The 21,615-nt window shown below is 36.8% G+C and overlaps 1 protein-coding gene across 1 annotated transcript in view; it reads left to right on the top strand.

Annotated features, from left to right (window-relative positions):
• The window catches only part of fat2 (FAT atypical cadherin 2), a 98,429-nt gene that overhangs the window by 21,058 nt on the left and 55,756 nt on the right, over window positions 1–21,615 (top strand). The window contains exons 4-8 of the mRNA XM_008420846.3: window positions 9,400–9,458; window positions 10,362–10,673; window positions 12,039–12,249; window positions 20,764–20,903; window positions 21,436–21,498. Of these exons, the coding sequence (XP_008419068.2) occupies window positions 9,400–9,458; window positions 10,362–10,673; window positions 12,039–12,249; window positions 20,764–20,903; window positions 21,436–21,498 (785 nt within the window). The remainder of the gene's footprint in view (window positions 1–9,399; window positions 9,459–10,361; window positions 10,674–12,038; window positions 12,250–20,763; window positions 20,904–21,435; window positions 21,499–21,615) is intronic.

Raw genomic sequence — 21,615 nt, 5'->3', positions numbered from 1 at the left:
ATTACAGAAAGAGAAGGCCAGTTGTGTTGAGAAGGAGACAGGACGAGCTGTAGGTGTCGAAACAGCCCCGCTGTGTCATACCAGGAAAGGCCTTTTTTTGTCTGAGCGCAGCTGTATTTGATATTCATTTACTTGCAGATATGAGAACAGAATAGAGTGTTTTTGGTTGAAAGCATTCATTGTGTTCCTGTGTATTTCTGTATCCTGAGGATTTCCTAACGTCAAGTCTGGTCTGAGGTCATTTAATTGGATCTGAACCAGAATCTCTGCGGAAAAGCTACTAAACTAAAACTTTCACTCTAACTTTTGAGTAGAAAGAAGTCTTATAAAATGCTGTCTAAAGTGTAAACCTTGTTAAAATGCAAGGTTTTTGTAGAGTAAAAACAGACCTACTTTTAATTTTACCATTATCAATGCCTTTAAAAATACATACTCCTTGAATGTTTGGGTATTTTGTCATGTCACATTTAATTTATCTGCAAAATGACAGACATATATATTTATGTAATACAGGACCTTGTTTTTTCTTTTCAAATCTAAAGCTTATGCATTTCTGTTTTGCTTGTCTTATACTGATTGCACTAGCAACACCTGCCTTCAGATGTCACCTAATTAGCAGATAGAGTCAAATGTGTGAAATTGAAATTAAGTGGAAACACGGCTGTTCTGTAAAGGACAGAAAGAAGTTTGTTGGAAAACATTGGTGATTAAAGAGCATAAAGAAACACAGCAGAGAGGTCAGTTCAGAAAGTTAATAAGACATTTAAAGAACTGTTGGGTTATAGGACAATAAAATGAGCTTTAAACATCTCACAGGGAGGGCTCTGTTCAATGTGTTGTCTTTAAATTGGAGAGAGTGTGACACAACTCCAATCCTACAAATACTGACCATCCCTATGGTAAAACATGCTGGTGGCAGCATCATTTTGTAAAACTACTCCAGGAGAGTGGCTAACTCAAGTCGACCACCTGCTGAAACTTACTTTAAAAGCCACAGATATGATGAAAGAAAAATGTTCCCACATTGACACTATCATGTTTGGTTTGGCATCAAAATTTAAAGCTTAGTAATTCACCAACTCCTGTAGAAACAGGGTCAATGGAAAATTAGGGTAAAAAAAACTACTATGTGTCCCTTATGTCATTAAATCTTATCTTCGAAGTCAAATTAACTTGTTGAAACTATACATTGAACAGGATATACATTTTTGCAGTAGAAAAGAAGTTTAGATTAGTTGGTTTCAGAAAAACATAATTAAATTGAATTGTGTGACTACTCTCAACTCCTCAGTGGCCATGAAAACTATGTTTTCTAAAATCAAAATATAGCTAAAAATGAAAGTAATTAACACCTTCTTATTACATCCACAAATGTGAATAAACCACATGAATTTAGGCAGGTACAGTCACTATGAGCGAAATAAATGTTCTGTTGAAACAGGATCTTTGGAACATGATCCACCTTGTCTTATTTTCACAGATAAACCACCTATTACTAATGCGTGGGGTGAGTTGTGCAGAAACCTCTCATGTTCTGACAGGATGAAAATGACTCACATCTAATGCTTTTGACTAAGAAGCATATTTTATGCAGCAGCATTGTCTGTTGGTTTCAGCCAAGAATTACTTTTAGTGTCAGGCAGGAATGAGTTCTGCTTTGAAAAAAAAAGAGACAATTATCACTCATTAAGTTTTAATAATCAAAGCTGCTGCTTCATAAGAAAACCACTTTGGTAAAGGTATAGGTTTCAATATTTGATCAAGCAGTCGTGCACTGGCAAGGCCAGACAAGTATGGAATGTACCCATTTCATTAACATTTTGAAACGGCATATTTGTCAAACTTTTAAAGAAAGTTTATGGTTCATTCACTGATAAGGGGTGAATTTTGATGCGTTTTTGTATATTAAGCCCGCATAAAGGTGAATCTCTCATCCTGTGCTTTCTTGTTGTCACTGACCTCATGAAAAGAAAATCATAGCACATTACCAACTGTAGCTTCATGGTCCAAAAACCGTTTAGGTCAATTTGCAGGCAACATATTGGTGTACTTTTAATATAGACTGCAACTAGGTGGTATTTCAGCTCATATTCTTATTTCTGTTGCCACATAACTTTGTCAACAGATGTGTAAAAATATACTGAATTCTAAAAATAATAAATGTCCTTTACTGGTGGAGTTTTTTAAGAACAACAATTATTACTTTCCTGGGATGGCTACAAAGTCCTAAAAGGTGTACAATCAAAACTTCTACGACGCACTTCTGGCTTATTTTTTACCACAAATCAAATATAGATCAACAAGTAAATAAAATAGGTACATATTGAGAATTTTGTTGAGTTTCAACAAACAAAAATATCTCTTTTAATTCATCACATTTTCATTGGGGGAAGCATGCATTGCTTGCTGAAGATGAGATTAGATTATCTTTAAATATCTTTTGTTAATAATTTTTGCTATTAAATAAAATGTTTAAGTTTTTAGAAACTTAAGCCACTTTTAAATGTCTGCTCATTTTAACTACAAAAATAAAAAGCAGTTTATAATTTAATTCAATAGTTTGTATTTTAAATGAAACAATTAAATAGCTCCTTTTTTGTTTTCATCGTTGATTTCTGGTGAGATAATGTTATTGCCGCAACCTCCATGAACTTCAAAGTCAAAATGTGAGAAGCTCAAATCTTTCCTCAAAATGAGTGTTGACAACATGACGAGACATATTAACCAATAACGTGAAATACCATAAACATCTCAATATAACCTGTGATCCATGTTTATACCCATTTTTCAGAGGAAAGGCAAGGCAATCAAAATGATCGTTGTTTATTGATACTTGAAAAACTGAATACTTTCAAGCAGATATGCTTCCTGTCCTGGCCACCATATCATGGTGATTCTGCTACTGCTGAATATGGATGCTTTTTTGTAAGCAATTTCCTCATATGGGAGGTTTCTGTGCCTTCGTCACTTTCAGCTTTAAGCAGAATGGAAAATGCCATCAGCATTTTATCAGTTTATCAGTTACACAAAATTACACATAAAAATGTTTGGGGTTTTCCCAACTAAAGAACTATACACACTACTCTTTAAACATGGCTAAGTGGGTGCAATGTGTATTGTTGTAGAACTCGAGACCGGTTTTGGTCTCGGGACCACTTTTTGATGGTCTCGTCTCGGACTCGGGGTTTTATTTCAAGACCACAATTGTGGAAACATCACTAAACTGCCAGCATATTGTCCAGTTTATTTGTTAACATTTTTGTTTTTGCTGGATGCAAAACATACAGATTAAAATCCGAGCAATAACGTGACGTTTTACGTGTTTCCGTTACCGCTGTGACACATCGCCTCCCCTTACACTCGCACGCGGCGCTCCAAGACATGTGCAGTGGTTTTCTCTGAGCGGAAGATGTCTGTCTAATCGTTAGTAATAGTATCTAACTGCATAAATCATAAGAAATCTGACGGCGACGTGTAAATTCAGCAGCACTTCGTTTTCACAGACGCTGGTGACTACGTCTAGCTTTTATCGTCACTTAAAAGAAGCTCAACGAAAGGTAGGTTCTGTGGACGTGATATTAGCTAAGCTAGTTTAGCTAAGCTAGCTGTCAACTCCGTCATGCACTGTCAACTCAGTCAGATGGACGTTATGTTGTTTTTTGTTTTAAATGATATTTCTTTTGTTTCTTGAGAAGCATTTGTCTGTAAAACTGAGTAAAAATATCACTAATAGGGTATTTAAAAAATACTTTTTATTTTTTTTTGTCAGAGGGTGTTGACAAAGTTCTGGGTAAGGTCCATCAAAAATGTCATTTTCAAAAAAAATGTTGCAACTGGGAGCCTGCACTTTAGCATCTTTACATTTCCAAAACATTATTTGTCATATTTGAAGCTTGAGGAATAATAAAAAACTTTGATGGAGAAAATTGAAACCCATTTTGTCCCTCTTCTCAAGAATCACTGATTTAATAAGAAAAAACGCTGTCACACACTGCGCTGAATTATTGTGCTGAGGTGTTGACTGATGTTGCATATATGGGGCAACGCTGTGACCAAAGTCTGCTTTATAGTGATGTGGCATTCACGAACAATCCGATTCTTCTGAACGGCTCTTTTCTTAAGAGGATAGAATTGGAACCTCATTGAGAGCGGTTCTCTGTTCTTGTAATGCTCTGCATACACTGCAGTAGCTATTATTATTCTACTTAATTAAATATAAATTGGTATTTATTTAATCAGCAAATAAATAAAACATAAGAACAAGAGCACAGCATGCTCGTTGCTCTTTGATTTTTTTCGTCACTAGTCATGGTGTCAGATATTACAGCGGGAGAGAGGGTGAGAACAATCATGCTTGTTTACTTCTTGCTTCGTTGGTCAGTCTTCATAGTTGAGTGTTTATCGTTGGTGCAGACAGTGGTGGTTTCTGACATTGGCAATATGGGCAATTGACTAGGGCGTTATCTTTTTAGGAATGGCATGAAACCACTGAGGCTTTGCTTCCAGAGATGGAAGCAAAGCAAAACAAAGTTGAATTGATAATGATACTGGTTAAATTTATTTCAGCTCTAAGTGTTTAATAACTAGGTGTTTTAATGGGAATGTGAATTTTCAGATCAATTTAACAAGCAATTTTGATCGTATTTCACATTTTATTGTGTAATGTAGCGCGGGGCGCTGCTCTTGGTCTTGACTCGGTCCGGACCTCTCTCGGTCTTGATCTCGATTTGGTCTTGGACCCTAAAAGTCTTGGTCTTGTCTCGGTCTCGATACACTCTGGTCTTGGTCTTGACTTGGTCTCGGGTTAGGTGGTCTTGACTACAATATTAGCAGTGTGGAGTAAACATGCAATTGAAATCCAGAATTTCTTTGGAAACATCGTTTTTGACAACTTTCTAATAACAAAAGTCGGTATAGTTAGTTGATAGTCAAACTATCAACTAACTGATAGAATGGTAAAGAAAACATGGGTAAACAAGAAAAAAATCACTCAGATATTTAATACTTAAAAACAGTAAACAATAAAGAAAGACTTTAAATAAGTTTAAATATTAAACTTTAAAGTAAATTGAAAATTGAATTTGAAAAGTTTTAATAATTTATATATTGAAAGAATAAAGCAGCTTAATTTTAATAACTGATATTTCCGAATTAGATTTTCCGATTGGAATTAAATTATTACTCCTATTATTATTAACGCATTTTAGATGCTATCTTGTCAAAGAATTATACCATTGTCTGCTTAAGATAGCAACAATAACATTTCTAATAAATCTAATATTAAAGCTTATGATAAAATGTACAAAAACTTGTGGGATGAACTCAGCATGTTTTAATGGCCTCTTTACTGTCATGGAGATGAAATAAATCCCAGGCTTTTTAGTAACGGAAAAAAGAAAATCTGCTCAATTAGTTAGTGTAAAATCAAAGTCCTTTTTGAAATCTGGGAAGACTGTTAATAGTTCATCTTGTCTGATGTTGACATGAGATGACACCTGTGACACAACCAAACCAGCCTGGGTCGATTAGTTCTCGCAGAACAAATGTGCTCTGCCAGTTGCCACAAGCCTTACTCTTGAACCTCTTGAAACTCTCACAGGATATCATGTTTAATGGGGATCCCACTTTACCTTTAACATGCACCAAAAGACCTCCTCAAGACTCTTCAGAGACCAATAACATTTTGCCATATGTCTAATGTTATGGTGGAGGCCTTAATCCAGTGTGAGGAGTGTCTTTTTAAAAAAATGTCTTAACGTTATTTTCTTAGATATTTTTTTATGTGCAGCAATGTCTTGTGAAAATTCTCAGGTAAAATTAAACGGACACACAATGTAGTGTCTTTCTGTTCGGGATGACATCCAGAAATCTCTGAAGAAATGTGGCTGTCAGCTCAGATGAAGGCCAAGATACAAACAAAGACTCTATTACAAGCCAGAAATCAGTATGTTCTTGCTTTTGAAACTCCCACTAATACTTAACAGAACGGCAGTGTGCTTCTCAGATTATACTATGAGAATATTCTGAACTTTTACAAGTTGTTATTAAAGTTGAACTTTTTTACTGTTCTGGGTCTGTCTGAATTAGACCTTACATCTGTCCGGATAGTTTTGTACTTTAAGGAGAACAGCTCCTCAGTGCTTCTACTGAATTGAAGATTTTATTATCATTTTGCATAAGCAGTTGGTGTCAGATTCTTCTGGTCACGTTGTTTGGCAATACTTCCTCATGGTCACCAACTGGGCATTTTACCACTGGCCATGTTTGAAAGTTAAGAACAATTGATATATTGCATGTATAGTTCTGAGATTTAGACATGGCAAAAACTACATAAAGTCCACATTGTGTTTGTGAATTAACCTTGAAACAGTGTGTGTGTGTTGAAAATTACTGCAGTGAATGTACAAATTCTGCAATAAATCATGAGAAATAGGGTGTTCTGCTTTAGATCAGATAACAGTCAAGCTGTGAATGTTTTATTGCTCAGGGATAGCAGCTCAGCATTGTTCTTTTTAAATCGCTCTTTCCTGCAGGCAGCGACGATTCTTGCCTCATCTCTTTTCAGGCACTTGTTTACCCGCATGACTGGATTTGCATACATTTGTTATTGAGGGATTTCTGCATTCTCAGCTTAACATAGAGTTTCCCTTTTCAAACCTGAAGCAGTGGATTTAGACACCTGCTCTGCAGTCTTAAATCACTGAAACGACTCACTGATCATCCTAACATGCTCAGAAACATAAAATAGAATTTTATGAAGCTCAGTGAATATATACAGGTATTACAAAGAAGACAAGCGGCAGTTTTGGAGCTGCAGATCAGTTGTGAATTGACAAAGAAAGATGAGGAAACAAACAAACAGGGCACTGACATGTGAGGCAGCGCTGTTTATCTTCACGTGGTTCTGACAGGCCTTCAGTGCCGCTGAGTGAAAACAGGCAATGTGGGAGAGATGAAGCTTTACCCCCAATTCCCATGTCTTTCCTGCTGAGAGAAACACACTTTCTCATGTGGCCCACCTGTCTTGTTGTTGTCCTCTCAGCTGGGCTTGTTTGCACCATCGTAAAAGGACAGAACGACTCTCTACAGGGCCTTTCACTCCACTTTTGACCCCTTAGACATCCCTTCACATAACAACGCCTGCACCTCATTTGGCGCTGCCTGACCAAACACTTTGGGGGACTCTCTAAGGGCAGCTGTTGATCCTGACATTTCGTCTGTTTGCATTTGCAATTCAAACAGCCGAGGGCTGCAAAGATGTCAAGGTTGTTTTCCCTGTGTATACAGTTTGAATACTTCTCTAACATTTGAACAATGTATGTCATTCCAATCATCACATTATTTTAGAATTCTTTACTGCTGCTCTTAAAAGGCAGCTCAGATTTGTAAGAGAATATTAGTGAACAAACAGCAAAATAAAAACCAAGGAACACCCCTGCCACGTCTTGGGAGACGTTTTAGAGAGGAGTTCACAGCAAGGTTACAATATATATTAATATTTCAAGGTTTGAACATCTTTAAAGTGAAACTAACCGCCAAATAATTTATTTGTTGGTGATGAACTGTCTAAATAGGTTATGTTTTTGTACAAATGTTGAAATTTCCGTGCAATTAGTTTAGTTCAGTGCACAAAAATGTGGGAAAAGAGATTAAAAACCTGGTATGTAAATTATTGTGATGAAAAATATAGGTAAGAAAGAAAACACAAAAAACAGATAACATGTAAAACTAAAATCTGAGATTAAACAGCTTTAATTATCCATAACTTATTGTGTGTGTCGTACTTGTTTAGAGAAAAACAGAAGTGGTAAACATTCCAACAGCGATGGCTATTGTTCTCCTAAAAATTGTTCTGAGAGTGGGAGCAAAGTTCAAACCTGCCTCTGTCTCCGTCTGTTGGATTATCAGTCGGGGAGTAAGTAGCGGAAATTGTGAGATTGACTCCTCTAACCTCAGAAAATGTAATGGGGAAGACGATTTCTGGAGCAGTTCAGATACATTTTGTTGATGGATTAAAATTTTCACTGTTTCCTGCCACAGCCATCTGGGCAGCGTCCCTGCAACGATTTCACATTTTCTGTCTGCTTGCCGTCTCTTATTAGTTGATTCACTAAACACCTCATATGCAGAGAAACGGTGAAAATGAAATCACTTGTTTGGTTCATGTCCTTCTTTAAGAAATATACATTTTTACTAACATATTCACGAAATTACATTTTCCAAAGATGCTTTTTTTGTCAGGCACACTGCAGTCTTGAATCAAAAAAATGTTTCACCATAAAGTAATTTTGGTTATTAGATTTGGAAACGTAGCCAACAGTAATTAGCTGCATTAGCGAAGTATTCCTGGTAACGATGCAGGAAAATTGCTTAGAGAGAGTGGCTACTGATTTAATAGCATCTTTGGACATCAGACATTTGACACGCAATAAGAAAAAAAATCCTAATAAAATAATACATTTTCTTTATGCCCAAGTTATTTGTACTGACTGGCTGTGGTTTGTTTTTTTCTATCATATTGGGAAACCAAGTTCCTGATTGTTTCACAATCCCAGGGCATAAGAAGTTTGTTACAGGAGGAACTGGTTTTGGTTGGCAAAAAGAAATCCCCTTTTTTCTGTTGTTTGTGTTTAGTTCATCCGTGTTTCCTGCTTTGAAAGTGCACTGTCAATTTATTTTTTATCTCCAATAGGGGGGAAAAAATACAGTTCCCTTATTGAAGGGGGGCCTTATTTGACAAATTAAAAAGGCTTTTCTTGTCAAGGAAACCTTTCTTTTGTTGTTTATAATATTTATATAATAGCGACTGGGAACATCTATTGAATAAAGGGAGGCTCCTATAAACTGATACAAAATGCTTTTGGGCTCAATCTAAAATGGAAATGTCCTGACATGTTTTAGTTCTCTGCATTTTATACAAGGATTATTTTGAAACTGTAAATACGTAAAGAAAAAAAAGTTTTTTTTGTTTTGCAATATTAAATAGTGAGAAGTTTCCAGATATTGTGAGTACAAATGCTATTTAATCATTTATGTGTGGACGTGCATATCTGGTTTTATTAGTGTTACTCAAATGTTTCCATTTGTGTCTTAAAATGGTGCTTAGCTTTATTTTTTCTCTTCTCTAAAATACAAACATGACCTTTAAACCTAAACATATTCTTATTCCACACATGAACAAACTTTAAAGCAAGCAAACATGAATGCATTGCATAAGAAAACACAGTAACCATAAAATAAACTGTGTTTACTCAGGTGTGATCGGTTCTGTTTTTCTGAACCAGACGAGACACAAATGTGCACATATAACTTTCACCTGTCTTTGTTTGTTTAGGTGTAATGTCCACTCTCACTCTTCTGGACTAACACTAACCACACTGATTGTGTCTGTATTCACAGGTGTTATCAGCACACACTCTGCTCTGGACCGCGAAGAAAAACCCGAGCACAGCATCGAGGTCAGACTCCCATGAACATTTTCAGTATCTTCAAACCCACACTAAAACTAAAATCCTGCTACTCTGTAATGCATTGACGTACCACACGATCAATAAATCCATGACACGTTATGTTCTGCAGACTGTTAAAGGCAAGCTGCTGCCTGTTTAACCTCCTGTTTTTAATCCCACTTCTACAGAAAAGCAGCAGGCTTGTGTGCAGAAAACATGGCATCCAGTTGGAATGTTTTAATCAGCTGTAGGGAGGTGTGATAGCAGCAACAGATCACTGTTTGAATTCATCGAGGTGTCCTTTTAAACTCACTCAATATTCAGCAACACACTCTGAAATCTATCAGAGTAGACCATTTCTACTCACAGGAACAGCAGATGTTCAAGCTAACTTTTCTCGATTGGAAATATCTTTACTTTTAGTATTGATCTTGAGCTTCTGAGTTGGAAAACATCTAAGTGACTGATTAATTCTCCATATCAATGTTTTGGCTCTGAAATAAGACATCCTAATTTTTTTGTAACTTGATTGAGTTTACGCAGCAGATTAATGAGTTAATCAAAGAATTGTCATTGAGGTTTAATGCTACACAAATAAGGAGGTGCTTAAATTAATCTATGTTGGTACCAGTAATTACCAGGTAACAGTTTAATATCCAAATGTCTGGTAAATGTTCGCATCTTCTTGTTTAATTGATGATATGCACAATCCTCAGTTTTTTTTTCATGAAATTACACATTAGCATAATTATACTGCTCATTGCACATATGAAGACAAACAAAAGAGCATATAAAAAAATCTAATTAACCAAAGAACCAAAAACATGAAAAAAAATCTATCTAGTTTAGAAATTTAGGTTTAAAATTTGAACAAATATCAAAACATTAAACCTTGCTTTTCTTCTCTTTCAGGTAATCGTATCAGACAATGGATCTCCACCTTTGCAGTCTACTGCCACGGTTGTCATCCAGGTCCTGGACACCAATGACGAAAGGCCGACGTTCACAGACAAACTTTTCCAAGTCAAAGTGCTGGAACAGCGCAATCGTGACGGCAAACAGGAAGTCTGCAGGATAGTCGCACGAGACGATGACGAGGGCTTGAATGCTGCCATCACCTACAAGCTTCAGGATGGCACCGATGAGCGGTTTCACATCAACCCGCTGACTGGAGTGGTGACATCAGAGGGAGATTTCTGGCCAGGGAATTACAGCATCCTAACAGTAGGTGTTCCATGTTGTTTGCGTTGTTAGGAATTTCACAGCCTTTAGCTGTATGAGTGTGACTCAGAGTACAATGCCTTAAAAAGGGAACTTTTTCAAATTTGGCTATGTTGCAACCAAAGCATGGATGTTTTCTGCTGTGACTTTATGCAGCAGGCCAACAGAAAGTAGTGCTTATTTGGGAAGTGGACACAAAATGACACATGGCTGTCAAATGCTTTGTAAATAAAAATGTGAAGGTCTCCAACTTGACTTTGGAGAGCAATTTAACCCCATTTACTTTGATACCACTAAATGCCTTTTATTGCCGAAGTCACAAAATTTACAAATCTGATTTTATGCATTTTGGTTAAGCATTATTTTTTAACACTTCAATATGAGATCCAGGTAGGAAAACCAGGATCATTTTCAAACTATTATCTGTTAACACTATCAAAGGTCTATGCATTTCTTAACTTTTTATGCAATCAAACTCTGTAGCAACAATTTATCCAACAAAGATTAAAGTCTGAGCAAGAGACGTTATGAGATGCAAACTGTCACAAGTAGAAGGATTTTTTTAGTTGATTATTCTGACACTGAAGTCAGAAGTTTTAGAAAATTGAGTAAGAAAATGCATAATTACACAGGCATAAAAGCCTTAAAAGCTTCGTGTCATCAAGTCAGCATCACTGCTTACATTGATGGTAAGCGTTAAACATCAGAAAGTTGTTGTTTTTCACTTTACATAACCAACAAAAGACTTCTCATTTTTACATTTCCAGAGTTTTAAGTGTTTTATGTGAAACAGCAGCAAATCTACTGTAATCTTGCAATATTCCCTATATGTTCAGTAGCAGTGAGAATTTCTTTTAAAGTTTATATAAGTATGGTAATGTAATAAAGACCCATGATTTATACTTAGTTACTTACAGAAACAAAAATATAGAGAATTGCTTTATTTCTAATTATCAATGCAAATTTTGTCGAGATAACTGGCTGCTGTAATTTAACATTACAATGAGCACATTTTCAATAACAACATAATTTGTTTATCAACATAAAAAAATGGGATTATCAGATATCAGTATGTGCTGTAAGTGATTTATGTCAGATTGCAAGCAGAAACATTCTAGTGTCATTAAACCAGATGCAAGCATGCTACTTTTATCATGAAATAGCTTTAGTGACATTAAATTAAATATCTCCATATGTCTCCACAAAAACATAATTGTTTCTCAAAACTCCTCAGAGTTCTCAGTTTTGTGCAGTTAATTAAAATCCAATCCTGTTCATCATCCAAATATTTATTTTCTTTTTCTGGTCCACACACAATGAGATTAAGTCAATTTTTAGTGTGAACAAATTTCTTCTGTACCTTTCTAGATCGAAGCCACCGATCAGGGCATCCCTCCTCTCTCATCCAAAACTCGACTCGATATTGAGTGGGTCCGCCGTCCACCACCATCCAGCAAACCAATCACATTCGAAGAGCCTCACTTCAACTTCGCTGTCATAGAAACAGAATCTGTCACTCAAATGGTGGGCATCATCGCCATAGACACACATCTCGACTTCCTGCGGTACAACATTGTAGGTGAGTGGACAGACTTAGATTCTCAGCAGAGTATCGATCAAAGCAGCAGAACTGATGAGAAAAGCAGAATGAACTTCGAGTTCTAATGAAGAGTAAGCATCTCAGAAATGAGGCTAAGGATTGCTAAAAGAAAACAAGGTTTTAAAATACTATTAATATTTATTTCTAAATTTGACAAGAAAGAATAGAAAACAAACTGCCTGAAGCTCCAGAAACGAGCATGCACTGATCACCGAGTAATGGCTCCTCATAGATCACAGCGAGTCGCTCCGACTCTGGCTCTGTGTGACATTAAACTCCAGCGACTAGAGGGAAATTATATTTGACATTCAGTGTATTGCAACTTCCACCAGAGTGCTGACTGTGGGAGCTGTGGTTTGAGCTGCAGAAAACAAACAGCTCACAATCATCATCCATCTTTATGAACAGCCTTATAATGTGATGTAGGATATTTTCTAAAGGTCAGCAAAGGGCTGCAATGCTAAGTAATGTTGGAACCTAAGAGTGAAAGGAAGAAAATCAACTTTTACTTCACTGCTTCTAGGAGTTATTGTGGTACTTGTATTTATTTTTTGTATTTAATTTTAAGTTTAAAACTTGTGGGATTTCTAGAGCTGTGGACAGAAAATATTCTTCATGAGGAGAATGTACTATGGAACCATTGCAAAAAACCCAAAAACATATGTACCGATGGAAGAAGATAAGACATTAAAGATCTCTCTCTCTCTAATTACTATCCAGCCTTGAATAATATTGTTGAAGAAAACTAGGTGCTTTGTGAATGTGAAAGTAGGTTGTAGAAAGTATTAACAGCAGGGGTGGTAATAATTAGCTTCTTTCCCACCAAATAAATGTGCTCAAAGTAAGTTTGAGTTTTTTATTCTTTGGTGCAAGATTATGCTAGTGCAATAACAGTATTTTTGCATGTCTTTAATAAGTATACATAGTAAAGCTTTTTAAAACTTTTTAATACTTCTGTGATAGATTAGTATAATGCATGTTTTGAGATTATACTAACAGGAATTATGCATTTTATATGTAATGACAGCCAAGGTTTTTAAACTGCAAGTATACATTTGTAATTTATGTCTTCTCTCTTCTTCCTGCCATTCTATGCCTCAAAGGAAGTTAATCTTCTGGCTTAGCTTACTAGCTTTTATAACTTTTCTTCTTGCAATGTTTAGTCCTCATTGATTTTAGTCCAGTGAAAAGACTCTGATGGCCATCATTAGCCACCAACCATCCCAACTCTTCATAATAGTGTCACTGCATGAGTTTGTTTTTAAAAGCCATATTCCGGTTTACAGTACTGCCCTGCAGGTATCTATTATCGTAATCACATTCTTTTGTTTGTTTCTTTTTTAATTGTGGTTTTTGCTTGTTGGCTTAACACCCTGCTGCCTCTGTGTGCTGTCTGACAGAATCAGGTCAGAGCGATTTCAGCTGTTTCTCTGCTGTTATAAAAACTTGGGCCTTTCACTGTAAACAGTATTTAAAAAGCAGATTTATAAAGTGTCATTTTTTTTTCTCTCAGAAGTTAAAGCACTTCATCCAAACAGTGTGTCTAATTGCACTCTGTTTCTGGGATGTTCTGCCCCCAAGCTGAGAAAATTCTTTGAAAAAATATTTAGGAACAAACACTGGACCATAAATAGGTGAAAATTACAGAATATTGTCTTTAAAAGGTTTTGACGGAGTTGCCATTTTGTTTATTTTTTTCACAGGAAGGTTCATGCATTGAGCAGTTTAATTGGATTTCCTTGAAAATTGGCTCATGATGGCAGAATAGAGCTATGGATAGGTAAAGAGGAGAAACAACGGGCCCTTGTGTCCAGCTGTATTACCAGGTAGTTTCTCTCTGGGAGAGAAAATCAGCAGTAATTCTCGTCTCATCAGCTGCCAAGTCACTATAGGGGAAAGATTTGCGATCTGCCCTTCTTCTTCTCGCCTTCCTTTGCCTCTTACTCCGCTCTGCCCTGAACATTACTGTCACACACACCCTCTCAGAAAATGAAAGGTGTGAAAACCTTCCCAGCTAAAGTGGAAATGAGCCTTCCGGATGTCTCCGGAAGTGCTTGTGAGAGTCGCTCTCTTTGAGCCTCACAGGAAGACGTTTTCATTTTTTCTGCCAAGCAGGGCAGCGTGTGACTAGAAAAGGCCGAAAGCTCCTCCTGTTCGGTTTTCTGTGCAAAGCTCGACCGGTGCCAGAACTCAGCAGATCACAACAAAGACTCGGTGCATCCCACAGAGGACACTCTGCTGCCTCCGAGCTGCTGACATTTGCAGCTGACATTTATTATGTCACAAAGAGAAGGCGTCCTAATCATCCTGAGTGATACTGATAATCAGTATCACTCAGCAATATTAACATAAGTAAAGCAATTTTAACAAACAAACATAAAAAATATAATTTGGCACATGCTGCTATTAGCATATATACTTAAGCAGTTTTGTGGAGTCAACAAGTTTTACTGCTGAATTAATTATAAAATTGCAACAAAAACCAGAGCTTTCCGAATTACCCTCAATAGATGGAGTTTAACTCTCTTTTTCTACTCTTAATATCTACATACATTGAAAGAAAAATACTCCAAAAGGAAGGTGGGATTTATTTGTGTGTGTTAATTTGTTGATTTTGTAACATGAGGGTAGTAATGAGATGCTAAAAGATAAAAACTTTTTTGTATTTCGCTAGCCGGGGTCTGCAACTGCTTTGATTGGTTGGTTTTAAAAGTCGGAGCTAAAGTGTTTGTTGTGTTGCACGATATTTCTGCTGTTATTACCTCTGGAATTATAATTCTTGGCCTGTCACCCGTCATTTCAATCAGGCCACCTTCTCCGCTCCCCCCTCCTCTTTAATTTACTTTTGTGCCACTATCACTACATGATAGGACAGGCTGTCATGTTTCTGTTTTATTTCACTGCGTTCTGATTGCTCTGTAGTCATGTATCTCTGACCTTCATCTCTGCATTGGCATACGAGGGGCTGTTGTATCACAGGATTCCTCTCTCAGGCTGATATGATCCTGTATTTATAGCCCTATTTTGCCTTCCTCCTCTCCAACAGCAGAACACTGATTCCTATCGCTGTTTTTTGGCAGCATTATAACTCACAGGGACAAATAAAGGCTTCCTTAGCTGTCAAAATAACTCAGACACTACCTGTGAATGTGTAAAAACAATAGGTCTGCGACACAAAGTGGGATTGCAAGCATGGATGGTGACATGACTGTTTGTGGACGGATGTGGGCCTCTGGACTGGGGTACCTGCTGGGTTTGCTGTGGTCAATATGAGGGTCACGACCTGCAAAGACAGAAGGATTAATTTAATGTTGACAGACGCTCTAGGGGTGGAGGTCACAACCATAAAGTAAAAATAATTTTGTCACATTATGTTTTTAAGTGTTTTTCAGCCACATTCCTGTGCAGTTATTGGAGAAACATCCAGAGAAATAAATTGGAGATGAAGTCTGGGATCAGGTGTTTATAGCCAGACTCAAGCTAAAACTAATTTATCACGTTTTCACTCCTGCCCCTGACCTTTTCTGCAGATGTTGGATTTATTGGGGTTGTTAGATGTTTAAAATGATAGAAAGGAAAAAGACATTTAATTTGTTTCTAATTGTGCTGCACATGTTGTTTCACCTTTTGTAGGCTTTAAAGAGAATGAAAAATTAACAAGGACAGGGGGGGAAAGTGACTCTTCTTGAAGTGCTCTCTGAATAAAGACCAACAACCTTGAAGATTATGTGTGAGATGGGTTTTGATCAGTTTAAAGAGCGGTACGTCAGAAACTCTTAACAAAAACCTGTTTTTAAATTCAATGTGAATCAGAGCTACAACTGTCACCTGCATATTCCCTTTCTTTTACTAAACCTGACTAAGAACTTTGTCTGCTATAAATTTACTTAATCTGTACATCTAGCTACGTTCTGTCAGAAAAGGAAAAGAGACGTTGATGACCTCACCTTTGAAGCAGCTTTAGTCCTTTATGACTTTAGAAGACTTTTAATAAAAAAATTTTTTTAAAAACTGATCGATCTTCGCTTCTGACACTCACCAGGACTCGAGGCTTATTCTCTCATAAAAATGAGAGAAAATGATGTTTTATCAGCAGGAGGGCCGGTGTGATTCCCTGTGTTCGGATCGAGGGTAACATGAGGATGTTCCCCCTCCTCTCTTGTGCCGAATGGTTCAGACAGGTCAGAAAACCTAGAGCAGACCCTGAAGCATATAGATGACAGGTTTAGAAATTAAAGTTCCCGACATCCTGTCACGGAGGAATTACTGGAGGAAGATGGAGTTGAAAAGGTTGTTTGTCTTCTGGTTATTTTGGCTCACCTTCCTCAACTTACCCTCCAGGGATCATCTAATGCAAACTCAGCTGTTCAGTGGAGCTGTTTTGACTCCTTTTAGAAGTGCTTAACTAAAGAGCATCTTGTAGATAATTCATGATCTACAATATTTTAAAAAAAGTCTATAATAACTAATAGATGTGATTTTTACATTGACCCTGCTCAAGCACAAATCATAAAAGGATTTAATCTTTGTTTAGTCAGTGAACTTTAAGGGCATTTTGTACACTATGAGCATAAATTAAACAGTGGATGAAAACAAGCTCAGCACTTTGTTCAGTGATGAGGTTATTCTGCTCCAAAAGTTTTACTGCCAGATTCCAGAGATCAGCAGAAACAACAGACAATGTTTAGGATATATTGGATCTGGATATGTTTATGGAATCTCTTGTATTGTCAAACAGCTTTTTTGCTGTCCTCATTGTCCTTTGCGTTATTGCATGTAAATCTTTGCAGTGACTCGCAATGACTTAGCTGGTAGGTTATAGACTAACACAAATGCAATCCACACTTCAGATTTTCTTTTAACAATATTTTTTTTAAATTATGTATCTTTTTTCCATTCTATTTCACACTTACATGTAACTTTGAGTCAGTCTACTGCATTAAAACCCAAGAAAGTACATCCATCCATCCATCCATCCATCCATCCATCCATCCATCCATCCATCCATCCATCCATCCATCCATCCATCCATCCATCCATCCATCCATCCATCCATCCATCCATCCATCCATTTTCTTTCACCCTTGTCCCTCAGTGGGGTCGGGAGGGTTCCAAGAAAGTACAATAAAGTTTTTTAATGCTGCGACAATTCAAAATATGGAAAATGTTTGGGTGTATAAATCATTTGATATAAAAAATATTTAAAATCTGACGGGTTTTTGAAATTATTTTTAAGGATTCATCCTCATTCAGAAAGTAAGACAGGCTTCTCTAATCCACTTTTTCTGTTAAGAGACATTTTAATAACATCAAAAGAAAGAGCTTTTATCTTCTGGTCAGAGAGCAAGAAAGATTTAGAACACACATTTTGTTTTCTACTAATATGTAAATTAACTTTTTTGTCCTGGTATAAGATATGTGTGGTCTTCATTATCTTCTATCTTTGTTCCAATCTGCTGGAGTAAAGCCAAGAATTGTCTTGGAAATGACTGATGGGCTTGAAACTGCTCCGCTTGCCTTATTGCTCTGGGGGTTTTGACCCAGATAAACATTTAGAGGATGTATGGAAGGGTAGATGGATAAAATCCTGCTCTGCACATTTTCCCTCACAGTGGATCATCCTTGAAGCCCACAGAATAACAGGAATGAAAGATGCTTTTTGCCTGGCTGGTTCCAGGAGCAAAGGATCCCCCAACCGTGGCAGTGACATCATTTTTGGCTAGAGATGATCAGCAAAGTGAAAAATTGTCCCCACAGAACATTTTCTTCTCTGTCTGCTGAGACTACAGGTCATGATGTGCGAAAGTGTGTCCAGTCTTGAATGGCTTCCAAATTTAAACCAGTCAGTCAGTCTGGTTTCTGGTTCTAGATATTTCAGTTTGATCATTGAGTTGTAACTGAGAAATACTCCTTGCTGTGGCCCGATTAGTTTTGCGTCTGTTTCAAACAATTCTTTGACCAAGTGTGCACAATAAAAGTTGAGAGAATAAAGATAAAAAGAAATCTGAAATAATTGTCTTTATACCCGCTTGATATAAATTGCAAAGGTTGATAATAAACACCATCTGGCTGAGCAGCCGTTAGGTTTACCTCTCTCATGTATGTGCACACAACATGCTGAGAGAGAGAAAGACGTGAAGCAAGACAAATCAAGGGGGGTGCAGGATAAAAAGGGAAATATGGAGCATTAAAAAGAAGAGTGGTAGAGAAGTGATGGAGGAAAGTAAGAGAATGAGAGCTGAAAGCAGATGGTGGGAGTGAGTCAGAAAAACTGGAGATTAAAATCACAGTATGTTAGATTATTAAGAGATTTGTGACAAAGAAAACAAGCCCACTCGCAGATAAATCAGGATACAGCCGGGATTAAAAGTAAACTGTGAATACTGTGGTGCAAATTACAAAAATAACACATTTATACACATAATGGGGATTAAAGTGGTGGAAACAAACTTTTCTAAGCCAGGCAATAAACAAAGAGAAGATTTTTGATTTACACCGATTTACAAATTGCTGTTGACAATTTTGTTGTCAACAACAAAATTTCGAATTAGGTTTCCGAAGCATTGTTTTACCTCGGTCAGTTCAACCAAAACTACCAGACAAGGATTTATTTCAATTCCACATGGTGTTACAATTTGAACAGCACTTTAATGCTTTAAAAGCACAAATTGACCTATACAGATGTAATTTTGCCATTGATTTCAAAAGGAACTGTAAGCTGTACACTACCACTAGACTGTGGGTGTTAGATGGTAGCAAGTTTAAGAGTAGTAATATTTTGAGTGGGCCTCTCTGGATACTCTGGCTTACTCTCACATTCCACAATCACGACTGTTAGGATAATTGGTCTCTAAATTGTCTTTAGTTGTGAGTATGTGCATCATTGTTGGTCCTGTGTCTCTGTGTTGCCCTATGCAGCTCATTCTCAGTTCCTCCATCCTGTCTAATCTTGTTACTTCCCTGTGGTCCCTGGTTCCTGTGATTATTTTAATGGTTCTGCTCTAACCTATTGTGCTTCTTGTGATTTTTCTATTTTTTTTTCCCTGTAATTTTTTCATTAAACATTTTTTAATATAATATTGGTACAACCTCAAACTCACATCACAACAGTCCCTGCAGCTACACACCTGAATCAAATGAATGGTTTGTGACTAGAACTTTGTAAAACTATTAATATTTGTTAACCTCAAAATAATACATAATGTAGTAACATTGTTAAGCTGAGACTTAAAACAGCTGCATTCAAATCCCTTTTCACTGAAGTAGAACTGCTTGTCATATGTCTGAACATGTATTTAAGCGTTTATTATGTGATTAGGTTTTTATGGCTTGCAGAAACTGCAAAGACGAGACAAACTGTTTCCGTGTTCAAACAGATCCCTCATTTAGCATGCTTTTACTCACACATGCTTCAGCAGATAAGATAAAGCATATCAACCGTTTGAGACTGCTTAGGCATCTGATAAGCTTTAATCTGTGCATAAACTAGACTATCTGGATTATTTCTCATGACTGAGCCAGTTCTGCTTTAATGCAGAGCCGTTTCACTATTAATTCTGGGAATAACAGTATTGATAGCCAAAAGTTAAGACAACTTTTGGCTGTTTTAAGTTTCAGCCAAAAGTTGAGTAAATTCAGTTTTAAAATTTAGAGAAGATGTCTAAATCATATTCACTTGTGTGATATTAAAACTTTACTCAATTACATGACCTCAAATAACAGCAAAGCATCTTTAACTATTTGACCTTTCTGAATATCATTCACTGGAATTTATGAAACTCAATTTTTACAAGTGAACAGCAAACCAGTAATAAGTCATGTGAAGCATATGTTGCTTTTTTCAGTTTTTTCACCTCAGGATGCAAAGAAAAGGGTAGAAAAGTGTTAATCGGCTCTGTTTCTTCAATATGTATTTAAGACAAACCAGCTGCTGAGACTTTCTCATTAAGCAGGTTTTTTTGGGGGAAGAGGGAGCTGAACCTGGATAACACTGTCAGTAAAATATGGGCTACAATTATTAACTACCTCCAACTGACATGAGTCAGTGTTGCAAGATGAATTAAACCCAGTAGCATCATCCCTAAATGTTTGCACTCACTCAGACTCAGGTTGGAGGAGTAATAGCGGTTTAAAAATTAAGGACAGAGATATTAATTACGGCTCTTGCAGAGGATCCTGCAATTTGTCAGATCCCAAAGGACGATAAGATATGCTTTATTCCTGCAGTCTGTCAGATATTATGTCTTGAGGTTGTCTTTAATCATGTCTGCTCTTGATTTAGTATCTAAATCTGCAAAATATCTCATATCTCTTCTACTGTCATTTTTATGTCTGTTGTTGTGCTTACCAATGTCTAAACCATGGCTGAGAACAAATTATCACCTGCATCAGAACAGCAGTGTTTCACTACGAAACCATGACCACTCTTATACCAACGGATAGATGGATGGATAGCTATGCCTTTAAGTTTTGTTGTTTTTCCTTGTTTCTTAGGTGGTGATGAAGACAAAGACTTTGACATCCAAAGAAACGTAGGGACGATCTCAATCGCCAGAAAACTCAATGCCGCTCGCCGCTCCAACTACAACCTGACAATAGAAGTCACAGATGGCCACCGTAGCGCCACCACACAGGTTAGAAAATATAAAACAATAAAAATAAAAAGCAAACCACAAGAAGCAGTGTTAACACATAAAACAAACAAAAACACATTTCTAAAACGTAAATTAAAAACTCTTAAAAGTTCCTATTATTCTCAGCCGCAACCATAAAACACCTTTTAACTTTTACTTTTTTTTGTGCTTTGATGTGTCCGGATCAAAGACATCTGAAGCATGGTATTATATGAAAACTGAAATTTTCTATATTGTCTGCTCTGCCTGTTTTAAGCCATAGCAGAAACTTTTCCTTTCTCCTCTTACATCTGTAACCAGAAAAGACAGTTGAACTGACATTTCTGTTTGATCAAATGAGACATTTTACATGACTTATAAGGTTGTTTTTTCCTCTATTTTTAAAGTTGTGGTGGTTCAAACTAACAAACAAACGCTGAATTTGTCTAGATACCTTAATTTCATAAATCTTTAGCAGCTGATCAGGTGCTGCAGATGATAGATCTTTCATGATTTTTCTTCTTTCATTTTCAAACCTGTGTCCAATCTGCAGGCCAACATCCGTGTGTTGGACATGAATGAACACCGGCCCGTCTTCCTGAAACCGCTGTATGAGGTGAGAGTTGATATTTAATTAGAGAATAATCCTCCAAAGGTCATGCATGAGTGCTTATATTGGGGATGTTGAGATGTAAAGCACCAGTAGAGACGCGTCAGCAGAAATTGAATATAA

This window comes from Poecilia reticulata, chromosome 10 (assembly GCF_904066995.2).
Source record: "Poecilia reticulata chromosome 10, P_reticulata-male-v2, whole genome shotgun sequence".
Lineage (NCBI taxonomy): Eukaryota > Metazoa > Chordata > Actinopteri > Cyprinodontiformes > Poeciliidae > Poecilia > Poecilia reticulata.
This window is presented reverse-complemented; position numbering and strand designations above follow the sequence as displayed.